At 47.0% G+C, this 18,986-nt stretch overlaps 2 protein-coding genes across 5 annotated transcripts; both read left to right on the top strand.

Annotated features, from left to right (window-relative positions):
* Positions 1-252: 252 nt before the first annotated feature.
* On the top strand, positions 253-4,112 carry LOC133393736 (uncharacterized). Its single transcript, XM_061659931.1, has 5 exons — positions 253-588; positions 667-1,528; positions 1,588-2,454; positions 2,518-3,378; positions 3,450-4,112. The coding sequence occupies exons 1-5, from the start codon at positions 345-347 to the stop codon at positions 4,108-4,110; spliced, it is 3,495 nt and encodes a 1,164-aa protein (XP_061515915.1). The 5' UTR covers positions 253-344; the 3' UTR covers positions 4,111-4,112.
* A 557-nt stretch (positions 4,113-4,669) lies between these two features.
* LOC3292527 (serine protease 53) lies at positions 4,670-15,351 on the top strand. 4 transcript variants are annotated; one of them, XR_009766352.1, is made up of 6 exons: positions 4,670-5,888; positions 5,961-6,869; positions 6,933-7,796; positions 7,864-8,542; positions 14,014-14,313; positions 14,424-15,351. XR_009766352.1 is itself a non-coding variant. In XM_061659929.1 (5 exons), exons 1-4 carry the CDS (start codon positions 4,780-4,782, stop codon positions 8,537-8,539), a joined length of 3,558 nt encoding a protein of 1,185 aa, XP_061515913.1. In that variant the 5' UTR covers positions 4,670-4,779; the 3' UTR covers positions 8,540-8,542; positions 8,713-12,081. The 4 variants fall into 4 exon arrangements, 3 of the variants coding, with proteins under 3 accessions (XP_061515913.1, XP_061515912.1, XP_061515914.1); XM_061659929.1 differs by lacking the exons at positions 14,014-14,313; positions 14,424-15,351 and adding an exon at positions 8,713-12,081; XM_061659928.1 differs by lacking the exons at positions 14,014-14,313; positions 14,424-15,351 and having other exon boundaries at positions 7,864-8,689.
* Positions 15,352-18,986: the final 3,635 nt, after the last annotated feature.

Raw genomic sequence — 18,986 nt, 5'->3', positions numbered from 1 at the left:
TTCTCTTTTATGCTTGCTGTAAATTTCTCGATTGTCGATACTTTTTTCTTTCTCTCTCTCGCTCTCCATCTCACGATCAATAGAGATTATATGTGCCAGAGCGCAGGAATGAAAAAAAGAGAAACGAATCAAAACAATACACCAACACACATAAAACCGCACAAACCACGCTACCAAAAAGAGGTTTTGACGATATACAAACCTGTTGTTAAACTATCGAAACATGGGTCCTGTTGGACTCTCTAGTTATAACTTGTCTCAGAGTTTTATTCATTGTCGAACCAGTCTAAGCGGCACGATCGTATTCAGTTCCAATTCTGAGCTAGAAGCAAACGGACGTAGCTATGCGTGATCTGTTGCGATGGCTGCTGCTACTCTCCGGTGTGTTGTGCGTCTGGAGTCAGACGGTCGGCGTCAATCGGCTCGTGTGCGGCCGGCGTAAGGTGAAATCGGTTTATCTCATCCACAATGGTATCGACGCAAGGCCGGGTCACTGGCCGTGGCATGCGGTCATCTATCAGCGTGCGAACGGTGCCGAAGAGTATAAGTGTGGTGGCTCGATCATCGATGAAGATACCATTCTCACATGTACGTAGAGTGTGCAAGTGATAGTAGTAAATGTTAAGCTCTCATCTGGATGGTGCGTCTTTGTTTTGTACTTCACAGCTGGTCACTGTGTTACGGTTGGGAGTAGAGCTATCTCACCTGAGCAGCTGTCAATCGAGGTAGGCCGTATTCGGCTGCACGAGCGAACCGAATACACTCAGACGCATGGTGTGCGGCAGGTGATAGTACATCCTGGATTAAATGTGCGCCGATTCAAGAACGACATAGCTCTGATCAAACTGGCGAGCAACATTACTATGACACCGCACGTACAACCCGTCTGTCTGTGGACGATGGACAACAATCAGGAGTTGATCGTGGGCAAGAACGGTACGGTGCTGGGGTTCGGACTGACGGAGCAAGACGTCGTGTCGGAGCAGTTGAAGCAGGCGTCGATCGGTGTGGTCGATACGCTGACATGCCTTGCGAATGATCGGGCAGCGTTCGGAACGTACCTGACGTCGGAGATGTTCTGCGGAGGAGGCCGGGATGGGGTGAGCGCCTGCAACGGAGACAGTGGTGGTGGATTGTTTCTGGAAGTTGAGGGCAGATGGTTCGTGCGAGGTATTGTTTCGTTCATTCCATTGCGAAAAAATACGGCTCTATGCGATACGTCAAAGTTCACGGCCTTTGCCGATGTGGCCAAGTATCTGAAGTGGATCGAACAGTACATTGACCCGCGTGTGCTCGTGTTCGATACAGACGATTATGAGGTGGATTATGAGGAAAAGCTACCGCTTTTCGATCTGAACGCTTGTGGCATCGAGTCGGACACATATCTTGCCGATGGATCTCACATGAGCTACCCTTGGTTTGGGTATGCTGTGGTGGGTCAGACCACCTTTGTGAAGTGTGTCGTTACGCTCGTCAACGAATGGTATGCCGTCGGTCCGGCAAGCTGTTTCGAGAACGATGGAAACGAGTAAGTACAGGCTTTCTTGTCATCTGATCTTGGTACAAAACATATCTGGTTCCTTCTAGGGTTCGCATTCGATTTGGCGATTATGAAGATCTAAAGGTGCGAAAATGCTTCGATCGTAATGGAACGACGGTGTGTGCCGATCCGACGCAAACACTGCAAATCCAGCGCATCATCATCCACCCAAGGTACAACGATAAAGAGTTCACGGACAACATAGCGCTGGTGGAGCTTCTGACTCCAGCGGACACAACGCAGCCGAACGTGAGACCCATCTGTCTGCCGGTCACAAAAGAGCTATATTCGAACCAAACCACCAACCTGTTGGCCATCAGCTACTCTACTCTCAAACGATCGTTTGTGGATAAACCCACTCGCTATATAAACTCCTCGCAATGCATAGATATGTACCTAGACGAGGGGTTGAGGTTGAACTTGGACGAGAAGCGTATTTGTGGGCAATTTGCTGCAGAGACAACGGGCGATTGTGCCGCACTCAAGTCGGGGGCAGCTCTGCAGGAATTACGAGAGCAGCGGTTCGTGCTGCGTGGGTTCGATTTGTTTGGTAGAGATTGTGAATCCACGGTGCCGACAGTGTATATCAATTTGTTCGCTTACCTTGACTGGATACTGTACAACATGAGATTCAACGAGGTGGACTTGGATGCCAAAGACTCATCCCTCGAGGCAAAGTGGGCGATCCGGCAGAAGGAACACGAAAAGTTACTCCTTTTCGATATGAGTACCTGTGGTATTATCAAGATGGCACAGAGAGTTAGTAGCGTCGTTACCTACAACCCTTGGATTGGCTCGCTGGAAGGGCTTGAAAATGTATCCACTTCGCCACCGCGCGTCCTTGGAAAAGTGATACTGATAAGCGAACGGTATGCATTAGCTCCAGCTCAGCTTTTCAGTATCCCGCAAGAGTGGTAAGTCCGTAAAGCTTTAGCCTACCTATGCAAAGATTAAGCTGAATGGTGTTGTCTTCACAGGCGATCAGTTATTCTAGGTTACCACGATCGAGTTTTCGAGCTAAGCTGTGAGATTAAAGGTTGTGATCCGCCTTATCAAAAAGCGGATATTAAGAAGGTATACATCCATCCAGACTTCAACGAACAAAGCTTGCATCAGAATAACATCGCTCTGATCGAGCTGATGGAACCGGCCAACACTACGAAGCCTTTGATTAGTCCAATTTGTCTACCACTGATGCAGGAGTTCCGCAACAGCACACCGTTGGAGTTGAAGCTGGCAACGGAACTGTCTGAGAGCAGAAAAGTGAAACGGTTGAGCCCAGCCAACTGTCAAGCACAACTCATCCATGAAGGAGCTTTTCTCCCCGTGCAGGAGCTCCCAGTGTGTGCAGATGATTTAGAGAGCGACGCTGGTATGCGGTTCTCGGGACATACCGGATCGGCATTACAAGGATCGATAGATTTTAACGATCGCAAGCATTATTTTCTATACGGGTTAAGTCTGCTTATGAGGTCCAGTAGGCCGAAAACCCCCGACCTACCGTACCTTCTTACGGATGTTAGCCAGCATCTCGATTGGATCTTGGAGAATATGAAAGTTAATAATACAGATAATGGCCCTAGTCCGACAAAGGAGTTTGCTCTAATGCATCGTTTACCAGTGCGAAATATTGCAAAGAGACGGCTTTTCAACTTCAATACATGCGGGATACTTTCAAATAGCTCCCAGGAGAGCTACGAACAGGAACCTTGGATAGGGTTCGTGGAACGGTGGGATGATTTGGCAAAGTCAAACAAATACATATACTGCGTAGTGACACTGATAAGCGAATGGTATGCCGTAGGTCCTGCGAGCTGTTTGGGCTATGATACAAAGGAGTAAGTACTCTTGAGTCCTCTAAAACTCCAACAAAGTTCTTCATTAGCTTATAATTGAGTTTAATTTCCAGAGTATTTGTCCAGTTCGGTGGCTACAGAAAGGTAACGCAAGGTGAATGCAACCAAAGCGATGGCACCTGTAAACGTGCCACACAAACCATTCCGATCGCGAAGATAATCGTTCATCCTGCGTACAACAGTGCCCAACACACGGATGACATAGCGCTGGTACAACTGGGATCGTCAGCAGACCTGTCACAACCACACATACAGCCCATCTGTTTGCCGATTGTAGACGATGTCCGTAGCTACAACGTATCGAGTCTATCTTCAACTTCGTTTTTGAGCTTTAGTGCAGGTTACAACACGTTTGGGTTGGACGGCCGCTTCATTGCCTCGACCGAATGCCAACGGCGCTGGGATGGATTGCAGTTGAACGTTCAGGCCGGCCGTACAGGGCTGTGTGTTTTGCAGCAGCCAAACGCAGAAGGAGATGGATGCTACTACATACATCCAGGCTTTCCGCTGCATACGACACAGGAACTAAGGGGAGAAGATAGGCGTTTTCTTCGGGGCATTATGACAGTCAAGCCGGGAAGCTGCAGTGCGTACTATCCCGCCATCTACACTAATGTGGACGATTATCTTGATTGGATATTGGAGAACGTGGAGGGGAGATTAGTCTCGCAACAGAATGCGTACGATCTAACGGAACAGTTAGTGTTTGCGTAAATGTGCCCTTCTCAATCCGTTCGCAATAGCACGTTGCATGAATATGAATTCATCGCTATCTTGATCTTTATCGCTATCTTGATTGGGCTTCGGTTAGCGTGAATGAGAACTTATACACGCAACAGAATGCGTAACGGAACAGCTAGTGTTTACGTCAACACGGTTTTACTTTTAACATTCGTTTGCTTTGTGTTCATCACAAAGTCACGGTCAAGGTTTGTGCGTGGAGTTCGAGTTTATGCTGTTCTACTGCAGCTCAGCAACAGACGAGTTTTATTTTTAGATTTCTCCCCCTATCTCAGGTCTTCTGCGCTCCGTCCATCGCTTAAAAGCTCAACGTAGTGAGACCGGTTTGGGGCATAGCTTGTAACGAACCCGTTTTCGTAAAACCCAGCCCAGGGTGTTTGACCAGCACCAACACATTCCCAAAACACGATCTTCGATTGCGCGTAAAAACCCCCAAAATTCTAACACGTCACAGAGTTGCATACTTGTAAACATGTGCTCCAATAAACCAGTATAACTGTCAAAAAACCCTATCAAAACCTGTTCCAAATGAACGTAGACTCCCTCAAGGTCGAATAAATGCTCAACAGCAGCCGTTCGCTGCGGCGCATTCAGTTTGTGGCAGTGGCGTTGTGAAGACGCAACATCTTCACCGGTGGAGCAATGGCACGGGAGTTGCTAGGTCTGTTGATACTGTCCAGTGTGCTATTGCTGTACGTGACCGCTCAATCGCTCGGTCCGAATCGTTTAACGTGCGGCAAGCGAAGGGTCAAGACGATCCATCTCGTTCAAAATGGGATCGACGCAAAGCCGGGTCACTGGCCGTGGCATGCGGCGATCTTTCACCGCAAGGGCGATCAGTTGGATTACGCGTGTGGAGGATCCATCATTGACGAGAACACCATTCTCACGGCGGCTCATTGCGTTTTCCTTGTGAATGGGCTACTGCCCGTGAGCCGGATTTCGGTCCACCTGGGTCGGGTTCATCTGAAGGAGGTGAGCGAGTTCGTGCAGGAGCACACGGTGCAGGAATTGATAGTGCATCCCGGATACAATTCGAGTAGATTCGTGAACGATATCGCACTGATCAAGCTGACGGAGAGCATCACGATGAGCGAGTTTGTGCAGCCCGTTTGTCTGTGGACGATGGATAAAAACCAGGAGCTGATTGTGGGAAAAACCGGTACACTGGTGGGCTTTGGTCTGAATGAGCAGGACGTCGTGTCGGAGCAGCTGAAGCAAGCGTCGATCGGTGTGGTGGACGCGCTGACGTGCATCAAGAGTGATCGTTTGTCGTTCGCCAATCAGCTTACGGCGGAGATGTTCTGTGGCGGCGGCCAGTCGAACGTGAGTGCTTGTAATGGGGACAGTGGTGGGGGTTTGTTCTTCAATGTAGAGGGCAAATGGTTTGTGCGGGGCGTAGTATCGTTCATTCCGGTTCGCCAGCGGACGGGACTGTGCGATCCGTCCAAGTACACGGCCTATGCCGATGTGGCCAAGTATTTGGGATGGATCGATCAATACATCGATCGGCGCGTGCTCGTGTTCGATACCGACGAGCTGGAGGTGGATTACGAGGAGAAGCTTCCACTATTCAATCTGAACACTTGTGGTACGAAGAGCGAGACGGTGCTGGCCACTGGACGACCGGCTCCCCTGCCTTGGCTTGGGTTTGTTCTGACGAAGGAGAATAAGGTCAAGTGTGTCGTTACACTCATCAGCGAATGGTACGTGGTGAGCACGGCAAGCTGTTTTGAAAAGAATGAGAAAGAGTAAGTAGCTGCATAAAAGCAAAATTTAAACGAATCACTAATCGAACTTTCACTGTGTTTGTTTTGTTGCAGTTTGCGCATTTTGTTTGGTGGCTATGAAGATTTACTCGAGCAAAAGTGCTTCGAGCGTAATGGCACAACGATATGCGCGTATCCAACGCAATCTCGCTCGATCGGGAGAGTAGTGGCCCATCCCAGGTTTAGCAAAAACACGATCAACGACAATATAGCGCTGATTGAGCTGCAAAGTCCCGCCGACACAACGCAACCTCACGTGAAGCCCATCTGTTTGCCTGTAACGCCAACGCTGTATACCAACCAAACAGAGAACTTTTCCGTCCTGGCGTTCAGGTTGACCACCGGGACAATCGTTGATCAGTCGGTGAACCATGTAGATCCTGACTTTTGTAAATCCGTACACATCGTTGCCGGATTTGCGATCGATAATGAGGAGAAGAGCTTCTGTGTGTCAGTTCCGGAGGAGGATGTTGCAAACTGCGACAGTTTGCTCGGGCAGGGTACTCCACTACAGGAGCATGTGAGTATGGTCGATGCTGGCGAGCGTTACGTACTGCGAGGATTCGACCTGCTCGGGCTAACCTGTGCCGGAGACAGCTCCATACCGGTTTTGTACGTGAATGTGTACTCCTACCTCGACTGGATGTTGTACAACATGCGATACAACGAAGCGGTAAACGAGGACGAGCAGGAACTGATCGCGAATGCAACGCTCGCGAAATGGAAAGAGCGTCAGCAAGCTGTCGGTAGTGAAAAGCTAAAGCTCTTCAACATGGAATCCTGTGGCCAGAATGTGGTCGAACCGAGGGGTACCGGTTCGATCACACTCATTCCGTGGATCGGAACGCTGAAAATCGTGGAAAATCCCGTCAAGCAAAACACGGTGCCAGATGGTTTGGTCGTTTTGATCAACGAACGTTACGCGCTGACGTCGGCAAACGTGTTTCGTCCCGATGTACAATGGTAATTGTCTTTCGAGTATCCCTGTTTTCCTGATAAGATCACAATTATTCGTATTTATTACAGGCGATCGATTGTGCTAGGGTTCAATCACTACAATCCAGTTCTGGAGATTGCATGCACATTTGGAGTGTGCGATCGTCCGTACCAGGCGGTGGAGATCAAGCAGATCACCATCCATCCACAGTACAATGGCACATATAACATCCACAACATCGCACTGATTGAGCTGGTAGAACCGGCCAACGTTACCAAGCGTTACATCAGCCCGATCTGTATGCCACTGATAGAGGAGTTTCGAAACAGTACGCCCTTCGAACTGGTAGTGCCATCGTACATTTACCACGAGCAAAGCACCCAGCTGGAGCCACTGGATCCGCTCAACTGTCAGGAACGATTTGCGCAACAGAACGCCGCCATTACCTTGAACAATCGGTCACGTTGTGCCGTTGCGCTGGACAAGGAAGCAAAGGAGCCGGCGGCGTTAAAGGCAGGCGCTCCGCTACAAACGTTACTGCGGGTTGGAAGCGAGAAGCGCTATTTTCTAAGCGGAATGAACAGTTTTACGGATCTCGTTAACTACCACAATCCAGGCTATCCGTATCTGTTTACCGATACCAATGCGTACCTGGACTGGATGCTGGAAAACATGCAGCTTGATAGCACTGTATTGCCGGATTCCTATGTGGAGCAGGTAGATCCTTCTCCGACTCGAAACACATCTAGAAGAAGGCTGTTCAATTTTAAAACTTGCGGGGCTTATACCAAGGGATCCAGCGCGAACGCAACGTACGAGACGGAGCCGTGGCATGGATTCGTGCACGAATGGATTGAGGCGTATAATTCGACCCTTTTTACCAGATGTACCGTTGTGCTGGTGAGTGAATGGTACGCGATTGGTGTTGCGAGCTGCCTGAAACAAGATGCCAAGTAAGTAGATATAGGGAAGTAAGTAATGCTTCGACGGTTGATAATTGTTTTTGTTACTTTAACGCAGGCTTTGGGTGCAGTTCGGTGGCTACGTTGAGTCAGATTCAGGCGATAATTGTTGGGACGCGGATGGCACGACGATATGCCGGCCTAAGACGCACCGGATTGCAGTGGAGAGGATCATCGTTCATCCACAATACAACAGAACCGGATACACGGACGACATAGCGCTGGTTCAGCTAGCAACTCCAGCAGACGTATCGCAACCTCACGTGCAACCGATCTGCCTGCCGATTCTTGATGAAGTTCGCAGTTACGCTGTGTCCAGCATGGCGACAGTCACTTTTGGCTTAGCGCATGGTTCGTTCATCACGAGCAAGGTGGATCGCACCCGGTTTGTCCCGCCTGCCGAATGTCAACGGCGCTGGAATGGAATGGCGTTGAGGTTACAGATCGAGCGCACGAAACAATGCAACCTGATGGTCCGAGATTCACAAAACGAATGCTACCCTGTTATGCCGGGCTTTCCGTTACACACAACACAACAATTGCTAGGAGAGCAGCGTCACTTTTTAAGAGGGTTACTCGCTTTGCGACCAGAGCTGTGTAGCAGTTACTATCCTGCAATCTATACCGATGTGGATGTGTATCTGGACTGGATACTGGATAGCATGGATGAGCGACTAGGGACCTCCAAACTGCCTTATAACTTGACAGAACACTTAATTTTCATTCAAAAGTAGCAGGTAGGTACTTTAAAATTATAATTTAAGCCTCAAATTCGGTGGCATTTCAAGTCGTCTGACAATGTTCAACGTTGCAACGTTCAGAAAGATGGAGAATAAACTGCACGATAAAACAAAACATGCACAAGTTGGTGCTAATCAACATAATTTATCTTTCGTCGTTTCTACAGCACAGCTTCCTGTCACAAAAGTTCCCCCCTGAAAAAAACACAAACATCCTGCCAGCAGCTCCCGGGCGTTACGAGTCTTCCGTCTAGACGGAGCAAATGGTCTTCTGTCAGTACACTACCTTTTCTGTGTTTGATTCTGTCTCACTCACCCCTCGACTCTCGACGAGCGGCGACAAAGAAACATTAGCACGAGGTTTGATGTCCGTGGAGTGATTCACAAAACGTGCAACCCCGCAAAGCGAAGAAGTACAACTTTTGTGAAGCATTAATTTATGTTACCGCCATTATTATGAACCGCTCGACAAATCGAATCAATTCGTTGTTGGCCCACCTGAGCGATGTGTGTGCAGCGGGGCTCACAAACACAAAGAAGTCTACATTCAGGCACTCGTTCGCTGATTTTTTTTCACTTCTTTGTTTGCCCGGAAAAGCAAGCCTCAGCAATGAAATCGATCGGTTAACGGAGGGGTTGATATCAATTTACCCTCTCGAACGAAATGTGTTCCCATTTCAGTTTGAAACTGAGCGGTCACGACGTGCGAGCGATTTTGCACGTGAAAGGTGAGGAGATTATTGATATCGTCGAAGCTGGTGCTCCATTTTCGAACCGATTTCCCCTGCCACACTAAGCACTTCACGCTGCGATTCTTTTTAAAGAAAAGTGCTCTTTGTGGCTTGAAACTAAAGGGGCAGCAGGTTCGGCTTTGGGTTGAACTTCTTCTCCCAAACGATGCCCTGAACGGAGGACGCTGAAGGTTAAGCTGGTGCTGCGGTGATGCAGTTGCAAAGGTTTCTCATCTTGCCTCGATCAACGATGGCAGTGATGTTGGTGAACGTGCTTCAATCAAGAACGTCTGGTAGTTGGAGAGAGACGATGCGGAACATTGGTTCACGTGCCGCACGTACTCCAAAAACGCACGTCACATGAAAACGTGTGCACGGGAAAAGGGAAGAGATTGTCTTACGGGTAGAACGGCTCTATTAAAAACATATCCATTGGCTTTGGTAAAGGAAAAAAGAGGTTAGTTTGAGAGGGAAAGGGTATTGTGGCAAGAAGAGTACTGTTTAATGTATGCACGAGCAACATACGAGCTGCTGTCGCTGACAGATAGCCATAAGACGCAAGATAGCAGAAGAAATGTGAGAAACACAGTGCGTTTATAAGTAAGAAAGGGGTTTAGGGAATGCATGTGAACGTATTGAACAAAACAAGCAAAAGCAATATAAGGCCAATTAAAAATGACAACTGTTGTTAAGCTATTAAAAGGGTAGATATGTCGTGCGGATTGCATACCTGTGGGCGTGGACACATGTAAACGATAGCCTACAATCAGGCGTAATCTCTCTCACTGGCATGGTTTCCGGCATTCTTTTGTCAGTTTAATCACGAGGCCATAAACGAGTGGAAAGGATTTTAAATTAAATTATTCAACTTTGCACCTACACCTCTACCACGTGACGGAATGGTGAATCTTTTCTGTTTCAGTGGCTTTGTTCTATTCGAAGCGCCATGCATCTACGCTGGAAGCTATTTTTAATGATATAAATTCCTTTTCCTTTTGTTGGGTGGATGGATTACAGCCGGCTGACCAAGATCTGCTTGATCCAATACGCAAAAGGGCAGTAATGACGATCTATTTTTGGCGTCAGTTTAAAAGGATTGGAGGAGCTCTCATCGACCTTTACCAGGAAAAAAGGAGATTTTTGTACATTTTTCCAGAAGAGAGAACATCTCCGCACACTTGTAGCGAGTAACGTATACTATCCTTCGTGTAAAGCCCGCGGCTGACCTTTTGAAATGCTAAGAATTGATTAGTTGAGCAATGCAATTTCTTCGTAAATTTCCACTGCCCTATATCACAATATGTCACCCAGCCTGCTCAGCACACTGTGCACACTTTAATCGTGCTTTATTTCAAATGGCTGATTGAGTAAAACAGGTCAGTTGAAAGGGGCTATTTATTGAACCATAAATATCGTGCGACTTAACCCTACCTTGTCTCATTGTTGTCTAATGGTCAATGTACGGAGTGAGACGTTTAAATCTTTGAGAGCTTCCCCAGGTTTTTTTTTTGTTGAAGTGAAGGAAAAATCGAACCGAAATGGAGCGCGTCCCGATTGGGTAATAATTTTCCCAGTCTCAATGGACCGGACCGGAACAATGCCGGCACCGTACGACCAGTCAACGAGCTGGAGCTGCTCTATCATGTGGCCAGCAACGGTGGGTGTGTGGCGCTTGGTTTGCAGCTTATAAGCTTTCGATTCATAAGCCGTGAATTGACCACCGAACGAGCTGGGTGCAGTCGATGATGGCGATGATTATGATTATTATGACAAGCTGTGCTGACTTTGTGTTTGTCTGGCGAAAACAGCGATGTGTGGATGGGAATAAATACAGCACTAGTCGCCGCTGATAATGGGTCGACTTTCGACTGACTTTGGCCGGCGAAAAACATACCGCGATGTGATTGTGTGTGTGTGTGTGTGCGAGAGAGAGAAAGAGTGTGTAACGGCATTCCGGATTCCGACGGCATTTAAAGTGCTGCCCGGTTTAGAGAAGTTGTCGCCGTTCGCGCGGCAAACTGCCGCCTCGGATTAACCCGGATCAGCTACGTGGCAGAGCGCTTGGGGGTTTTGTTCTGGCTCCACTGTTTAGCAAACTAATGGCGACCGTACGTGCGCCGTACGTGAGGTGCATGAAATGTGAGCGATTCCGTGCTATTCCACCGAGCCACACCACGGCCACGCCAGATGCAGTTAATCGATTGTCGCGTGGTGATTTCTCGCGTTGCCGTGTTCCTTTTTAGTGCCAGTTGTTTTATTTTGTTCTGCTTGTCAGCTTTGCCCAACTCGCCCATCGTTCTCTCGTTTTGTTGACGGTGCTTCGGGCTTCCTTAACCTTTCCAGACAGCCTGTCACGGGCGCTGGTTCCGTAAGCTCCCGGCTGTGGCAACAGAATCGCTTCGCTGCTTTGTTCTCCGTTGTTTGCAACTCCTTAGGGGAGGGAACTGTTCACAGAGTGTACAGGACGGGCCATGTTTTCCGTGTTCCGAGGAGTTTCGCTCTGGATGGGAGTTGTTTGTGGCAAATGGGTGCGCTTAACGTTAGTTTCGCTGACGGTTTTGGATGAAAACTAGCTACATTTAAAAGGACGAACAAAAGAGAATTCAATGCTTAGAAACTGGATTAGACATGATTAGGAAAGACAGGGAATTAACAAAAGGCAATGGTCTAAATTGGCTGTCCTGCAGATAATACTGCAAAGTATGTGCAAAACAGTAAATTTCCGGGAGGATTTGTTTCGGTATAATGGCACAACTATCTTGTAAAGTAACTTTTATGATACATTCTGCTGTGTTTTGCCATTTAGAATAGGTAAATCCTATTAAAAATGAAGCAAAGTTATTTGAATCAGGAATAAAGCACTTAATACAGCGATTATGTCATGTAGATTGCATAGTTATAGGCGCATTAATTATCTTAAATGGCATTTTGCTGCTTTTTTTAAACAAGCATGAAGGACAGCAATGATTTGCTTAAAACCCATGATTGTGTAAGGTAAAATGAATCAGATAATGCAAATCAAATCGTATTCATATTCCACATTGTCATCTCCACACACATCCGAGCACATTTATTTATTTTATCACATTGTTTTATTGTCCCTTTCCGCTACGCGCTCTGCATCTTTTCGCACTTTACAATGTAACAAACACTCACACCAACCATAAAGCGCTCACACACCCGGCAGACTTCCTTCGCTCAATGAATGAAGCCGCTCAAAGTGCATTGTTTTGCGGGTTTTGTCGCGAGCTGCCGGGTGCTACCACTGCAAATGTCGCCTCTGCACACATCATAAACCACCGTAAAATTTCAATTTCACATACCCAAAAACATCACTCACACACACACACATGCACACTGTGAAAGTGTGGGGATATGTTCAGTCGCTCGGTAAGCGAGCCAAGCGACACGAAGCGCAAATAATTACGCGCTTGAGGAAAGCAGCAGCGCGATATGAAAAGTTTCTGGTCGTATGAATAGCATTACCGACGCTATCTTGCATCCTTCTTCGCGCTAGCATTCCCTGGTGAATGTAGCGAAATTTATCATCGCCCCATCAAGCCAGCCAACGCAAACATGCCACCGGGAACAATGCACGGGACTTGGTTGCTTTATGACGTTTTATGGGACAGTTTGAGGGTGTGATGCAATTTGCTTGTAAAGTGTACTAAACTTACGCAAAAGATTCTTCACAAAAGCATCAAATCGGGTTTACAATAAACTCTTGTTTGCCTCTTTTAAAATATTGTTCTTTATAGAAGATTCTCTTTTAAGCATTTTATGAACAGTAAATGCCCTGGGTGCTTAATGCCCAGTGTTGTGGCAGATGTAATCCGTATTCATTTCACCATCCATATCCACTGCCAATTACAGCTAGCAGACACACACACACATACATTTTCTTCTTTGCCGCCCGAGAAGCGTGACAAATTCAATCCATTGCTTTGTCGGTTTTCCTTAATTTATGGAGCGCTTCCTTTTGGGACTTTCGTTCGGCAGCTTCAGGGCAAAGTGTGCGAGAGAATGCAAACAGCACAAAAAGAAGCAAACCGTATGCATCGTCCCGTCGCAAAGGTTCACCATCTGGGCTTTGGAGTGATTCGCTTCGCTTGACCGAAAAGACTTTTCAGCTGCGGGACCTGCTGCTCGGTCGGTTTCTGCACCCGGGGCAAAGATTTACTCGCTGCCGTACGAGCGAGTGGAGGCAGTGGGGGATTACCTACACTGGAACCCCCTCCTATGGGGCAATCTGTAATCCTCGTCGTCGGCTAAACCGCCGACAGTTGGCCGTCCTGTACGGGTCATTAGATTTCATGGTGGCCGTCGAGCGTGGAAGGCGGGCGGGAGATTAGTGGACCATTTTTCGGGTTTAGCCGGATGGATGGACTCCAGCATGGTCAGTGTCGGTGTCGTTGTGGCTGGTTCGAAAGAGGTTGCGTGCTATCTGATTGCATACGATTTCGGGGAGTGCGATTAGGGCGGCAAGATGACGCTGATTTAACGCTTACGCTAAAAGGGCGCTTATTGTTTTTAAACAAGAAGTCATGGCCTTATGGGAAGCAAGTAGCTATTTATGAGATTACTGAAAGCATTATGGAGGGTAATGTATGATTGTTTATTACTGTAAATGAAAAATTGTTTGAACCCCTTTCTTTATCATAAAAAAACACAGTTTCCCCAGAGTATAGCCAGGTAAATCTCAACATAAATTGTGCTAAAAATCCTCAAATCTTCCAGCTGCACTTGTCATTAAAGAGAAGTATCGTCCAGCCCGCTTCATTCCCAGCACAGAGCATGACAAGGTGGCTTTTGCCTGCCGATAAGGATTAGATGTCAAACCATTTTCGATGAAATATTGTACGGCCCCCGTCCCGGGTTCAGTTGGCCATTGGATCAGCTTTGTCCACTCGATTGCCTCCGAATAGCTGTTGAAGGAAGCCAACAAACCGTAAGCGGACGATATACAAAAGGTTCTGCAACAACTGCAACGACAGCGTGCCATCGAAGCGGAAGGAAGCCCATTTGCTCTCGGAATAGGTAAATAATTCGAAATATATCCTACTCAACATTGTCCGAACGTCCGACAATTCTATCCAGCACCGGCTATTCTTGGTGTAATAGAAATATATTCTTTCCTTCTAATTTAGCCTCAATGACATTCCGAACGGTAGCGAGCGGGCAAAGATTGCAGTCGATACGGAGAGAAAGCAAGCATGGCAGAATGGGACCACTTCCACTACAAGTCAGCTGCCGGCTAAAAACTGTCCAGACTGCACCGACACCACAAGAGCGCCGATAGATAATACCCGGTCGATAAGGTGCCGGTGCCAAAGTTGCCACTTCCTGTCACTGCCAGTGCCACAGGTTCGAGCAAACTGCAAGAGAGTGAGCTTTTCCTGTCGATCGGGGGGTGGAGCGATTATGGACACGGTTGAAGCGTAAATAAAGTGGCCTGATGGCTTCCCGGTCAGTCGTTTGGTCACCGGAAGTCGTTTCTGCCACTCGATCGATTTCCCCATGCAATGGTGGTAAATGATTGCACCGATGCTTTGTGTTTTCGTTTCCTTCCCGTCCTGTGCCAATGCTGAGGAGCCCTCGGTGAACAAACACACGAGCCCGAGCAGAAGCGTTCTTGGTAGCGTGTCTCGCAATAGCTGTGAAGGAGCGGAAAGGCCGTTCATGTTCGGTCCGTACGATGCACTTGATTGCAAAAACGGGTGCTGAAACATTGTAGTGCTAAGTAAGGCTATGTAGTAAGGGAAAGATAGAGAAAAAAAAACACTTTCTAGCTGGTTCTCTACGGCTATAGATGTGATTGTAGCTGAAGGAGATTACAGAATAATGTGTGATAGGTGATAATATATGGCATTAAGCTCCGATCCTTCTGTGTGGCTTGAGGTATGAAAGCATTTTCATATCGTAAAAAAGTCATTTTTGGAAATTTAGAAATGTTTTACAATAGGATGAGCACTACGTTCATTCAATACATTTTAATGTACTGAAATTTCGTATCGAAAAATTCTTCCGATAAATTTCATTTAACAATGGAGACGCCTGGTAGCTTGTATCACAATGGAGACGCCTGGTGTTCGATGGCGTATTGAAATGTACACAAAAAGTGAACTTATTTGTAACGCAATCAAGCTAACGAAATGAATATTTCCACTCCATTCCGTCATATGCAATCAATATAAGGAAATGAATTGAATAAACAGCATTTTTTTAATCACAACCCACATTGTGCAGCAGTGATGGACAACGGGTTTCACTTCGACTGTTCGAGCCAATTAAAATGTACTCTGAACAACTTCATACGGCACTGTGCACATTTTATCCAGGTCAATGAAGAGGTTCTCGAAGAAATACTTCACGATGATGGAAAGTTTTGCTCGTCGATCGAGAGATTTTCACATTTAATTATGGTTGAAAACGGGAAACATTGTCAGGCGCAGGGGAATTATTGTAACTGTATTTTTCTTCCAAGCATAATTTTCATTGATGAGGGAAGAACTTTCAAGAGGACTGCTGAACTGGTTTCTACTTCGTTGCTATCAAAGGCAAAACAGTTGGCAGCTGGCATTTCTGGAACATGAATGGAAAACAGAACACTTTGTGTCTAATTGATTTTTTCTCTCAGAAAATGTGTAAGAGATAAGGGCATTTAAATGCCACTTTACCATTGATACGGTTCGGTTCCATTGCAGTGGGTGGTTAATCCTTTTCTAACGAAATTAAGATTCTCTCCAGTGACGCTCTATCCACTAGCTTATGATCTAATTGCATCGTCATTCATCGAGATTGCACCTTCCAGAATGGGGTTCACCACACTCAGCCATGCGGAGAGGATTATCTACCGGTTCGTTAGCTGCATTCTGAAATGCAGACAATTACTCGAATCGAATTTCAATTTCCATGCTTTGAAGTAAGTTTTTGTGCGCTTGTGCAATCCTGTTTTTCTCAACTGTTGCTAGACGATGTGTATCTCACTTACGGGAGGAAGGGGCTAATTTTGAGCTGCCAATATAGTTCGGGTAGGAACTCACATGCGTCATTGATTGCGTCTGCAAATGCTTCTCCCTTCCGTTTCGATCGAACCAGCGAGCGTCATTAGAATCAGCCAGCGTTGGCTCCGATGACAATTGAATAAGCATTCGAGTGAACCCGCTCGATAAGCTGCCAGCTATTGGCTTCGGAATGTGATCACTGTGACAACGTTACCCTTATGCAAGTGACGGCTCCGCTCATCCATTGCCCGCGCACCCATGCTTTGAGATAGTTGCTAGTGGAGCAGCATGATTCGATCTATCCGTCCCTTCTATATCCCCACACACATTGAGACGGGCGACGGTTTTTGATTCGATGAACGTAATTTAAGTACACACTCTCAAGGGTTGCGGGATGAAATTTTGTCACTCTTGCCTTACCTTCGCTGGCTATGTGTATGTGTTTGAACAAGCAAACTGGGGGGAAAGAGGTTACTTTTTCTCGGTAGAAAGTGCGCGACGCAAAACAGCGCCGCCCAGGCGACCCTCGTTTCGTCACGGTTGACGGATTGACGGCAAGTGGGAGTGGGAGTGCTTCAACACGCAAAAAAATCGCCCTTCCCCGACGGGTGGGGGGAGGGATGGTTGTAGGGCATCTTGAAAGTGTCATATTTTATGTATACTATAATGGAGCCGTCCGGCCATCCTTCTCGAACCATGAAGTGTTTACGTCACCCAGAGCTGCCCACTCTCTCTCTATTGTAGCACAAAAGACACAAAAGCATGGCATGGCAGGCTTTCTGCACGAGGCAGGAGCTTGTTTGTGCTGAACAAAAAACGTTCCCGAAAATCCTTTCAAAACCCGGGCTGTGTCTGGTTGCCATGGTCGACCGAGAGCCGACGATTACGGGCTGATAATCAAGCGAATGTGCTAATCCTTTCCCATGCACAGTGTTAGCTTTCCCATCACTGATGAGAGGCGGGTGCTGGTGGAGAGTACGAGAAGTAAACTAGCTTTTCTTTAGAAATTAGCACACACATTCAGGCTGTATTTGCATTCAGTCGGCCCCGAGCGACTTTTTCGGAATGTGTCTGTGACGGAGCTGAAGTGGAAATTAAAGTCAGTCACCACTCGGTGAAAAAAAAAGTGTCAAACAACGGCCTAGCAACGTCTTCCACTGCGGTGTGGGGGTGAAAAAGGGTGAAACTCCTTTCACCGGGTCTGTAAAGTAACTTTTCCGGGACCGATACACGACGTGACGGTCGAATGAGTTTGACAGTGGTTGTTTTAATGGAAACCGGAAAAATAAAACAACAGACAAACACGAAAACCAGGGACAGGTTTGGAGGAGTAAAATGCGTTCTTCGTTGATTTTGTAATTGACAATCTTTGCCGTTCGGGGAAATTTATCATCATGCTGATATGCTCGAGACGAGAAGGCAAACAAGTCAGGAACCGAAGATGGGTCTCCCATGCTTTAATGGGCTGGTGAAATTTCTAATTTACTCGGAATTCGTTTGAATTTTAATCTTCATTTTCACACCGTTTAAAGCTGAGGTGAGATGTGGCGCCACGTGCTGCCGGAGGATACTTTTTTATTAACATTAAAACACACACACACACACATACGCGTGGGAGCAAGTTGCTTCTACTCCAACCAATATCGATCGCTTTAACACATCATACCGTTGCTTTTCCTTTTTCCCCAATCTGTTTGAAGTGATATCGGGTGGAAAAACGAAACAAAACCCAACCCACCAGCTAGTTTACATGCTTAACCCCATTCTGCAAGCTCGTTTTGATGTTTGTGGTTAAAAAGAAACACAAGAACGACAGAAATTCGCCACAACAAAATACCCATCAGTGTGACACCGTGTGCGATTGCCATAAATCGAAATTGCAAACATCCCCCGCCCTTCGGTTGGAAGGAACAAACAAGTGAGTGAGCGTTTTGCTTTGTGTTTCGCGTCCGGAACCGGCACTACTAGCCCGGGTTCGATGCGATTTTTACAACGTGCAACGGTTTATCGGTTGATCTAAAAATCTTTTACCGATTTCGGTATGCGATCATCCGGTCGTATGCGGGGTGGTTGAATGTCTTTTCCTCTTTTCGGGGAAGTCTCCAGTGACAGAACCTCCCGAGCTCGCAGAACGGAATTCCGGTCCAAAAGGGAAACGCTCTACGCTCTTGTCGTGATCTTTAAGAAATGCTGTCCCTTTTCTTTTGAAAATAAATGTGTAAAGAAATTTATGTGTCTTTATTTAAATTTTCGCTCACAAAAATCTAAACTCCTTTTTCCTCTGGTGCTGCCATGTTGCAACAAAATGGAATAAAAAGCTGTACATTTACTGTCGGCAGATGGAAGGATGAGCGAAACACGACGGGTCATCGCCGGTGTTTCGCTGTCCATTGGGTTTGTTTCAAGTTGTGTGCACTTTTCCCTGCGCTCTTTCATTCCTTCACTCTACGAAACACTGCTTCAACGAGCAAAGGATACAAGCGCGCACAGAACTTTCGCAAGTGCTCTGTGTGTGTGTGGGCAATGGAGATCCCAACTCATTGGGATTTAGCAGTCCGTCCCGTACCGTGGGTCGGTCGTCTGTTGTCCGCGTTGGACAACTTTGCATCCCCCGGTCGGATCGCGCGGCCAATGGCATATCATAAATTGTTCGGTAATTTGTTCCGTAGTGTTGGCACCCAACGTGCCAACATAATTTGTCGTGCA

Source organism: Anopheles gambiae, chromosome 3, assembly GCF_943734735.2.
Source record: "Anopheles gambiae chromosome 3, idAnoGambNW_F1_1, whole genome shotgun sequence".
In the NCBI taxonomy this organism is placed as follows: domain Eukaryota; kingdom Metazoa; phylum Arthropoda; class Insecta; order Diptera; family Culicidae; genus Anopheles; species Anopheles gambiae.
Note: the sequence above shows the minus strand (reverse complement) of the source record. Positions and strands in the feature narration are given on the sequence as shown.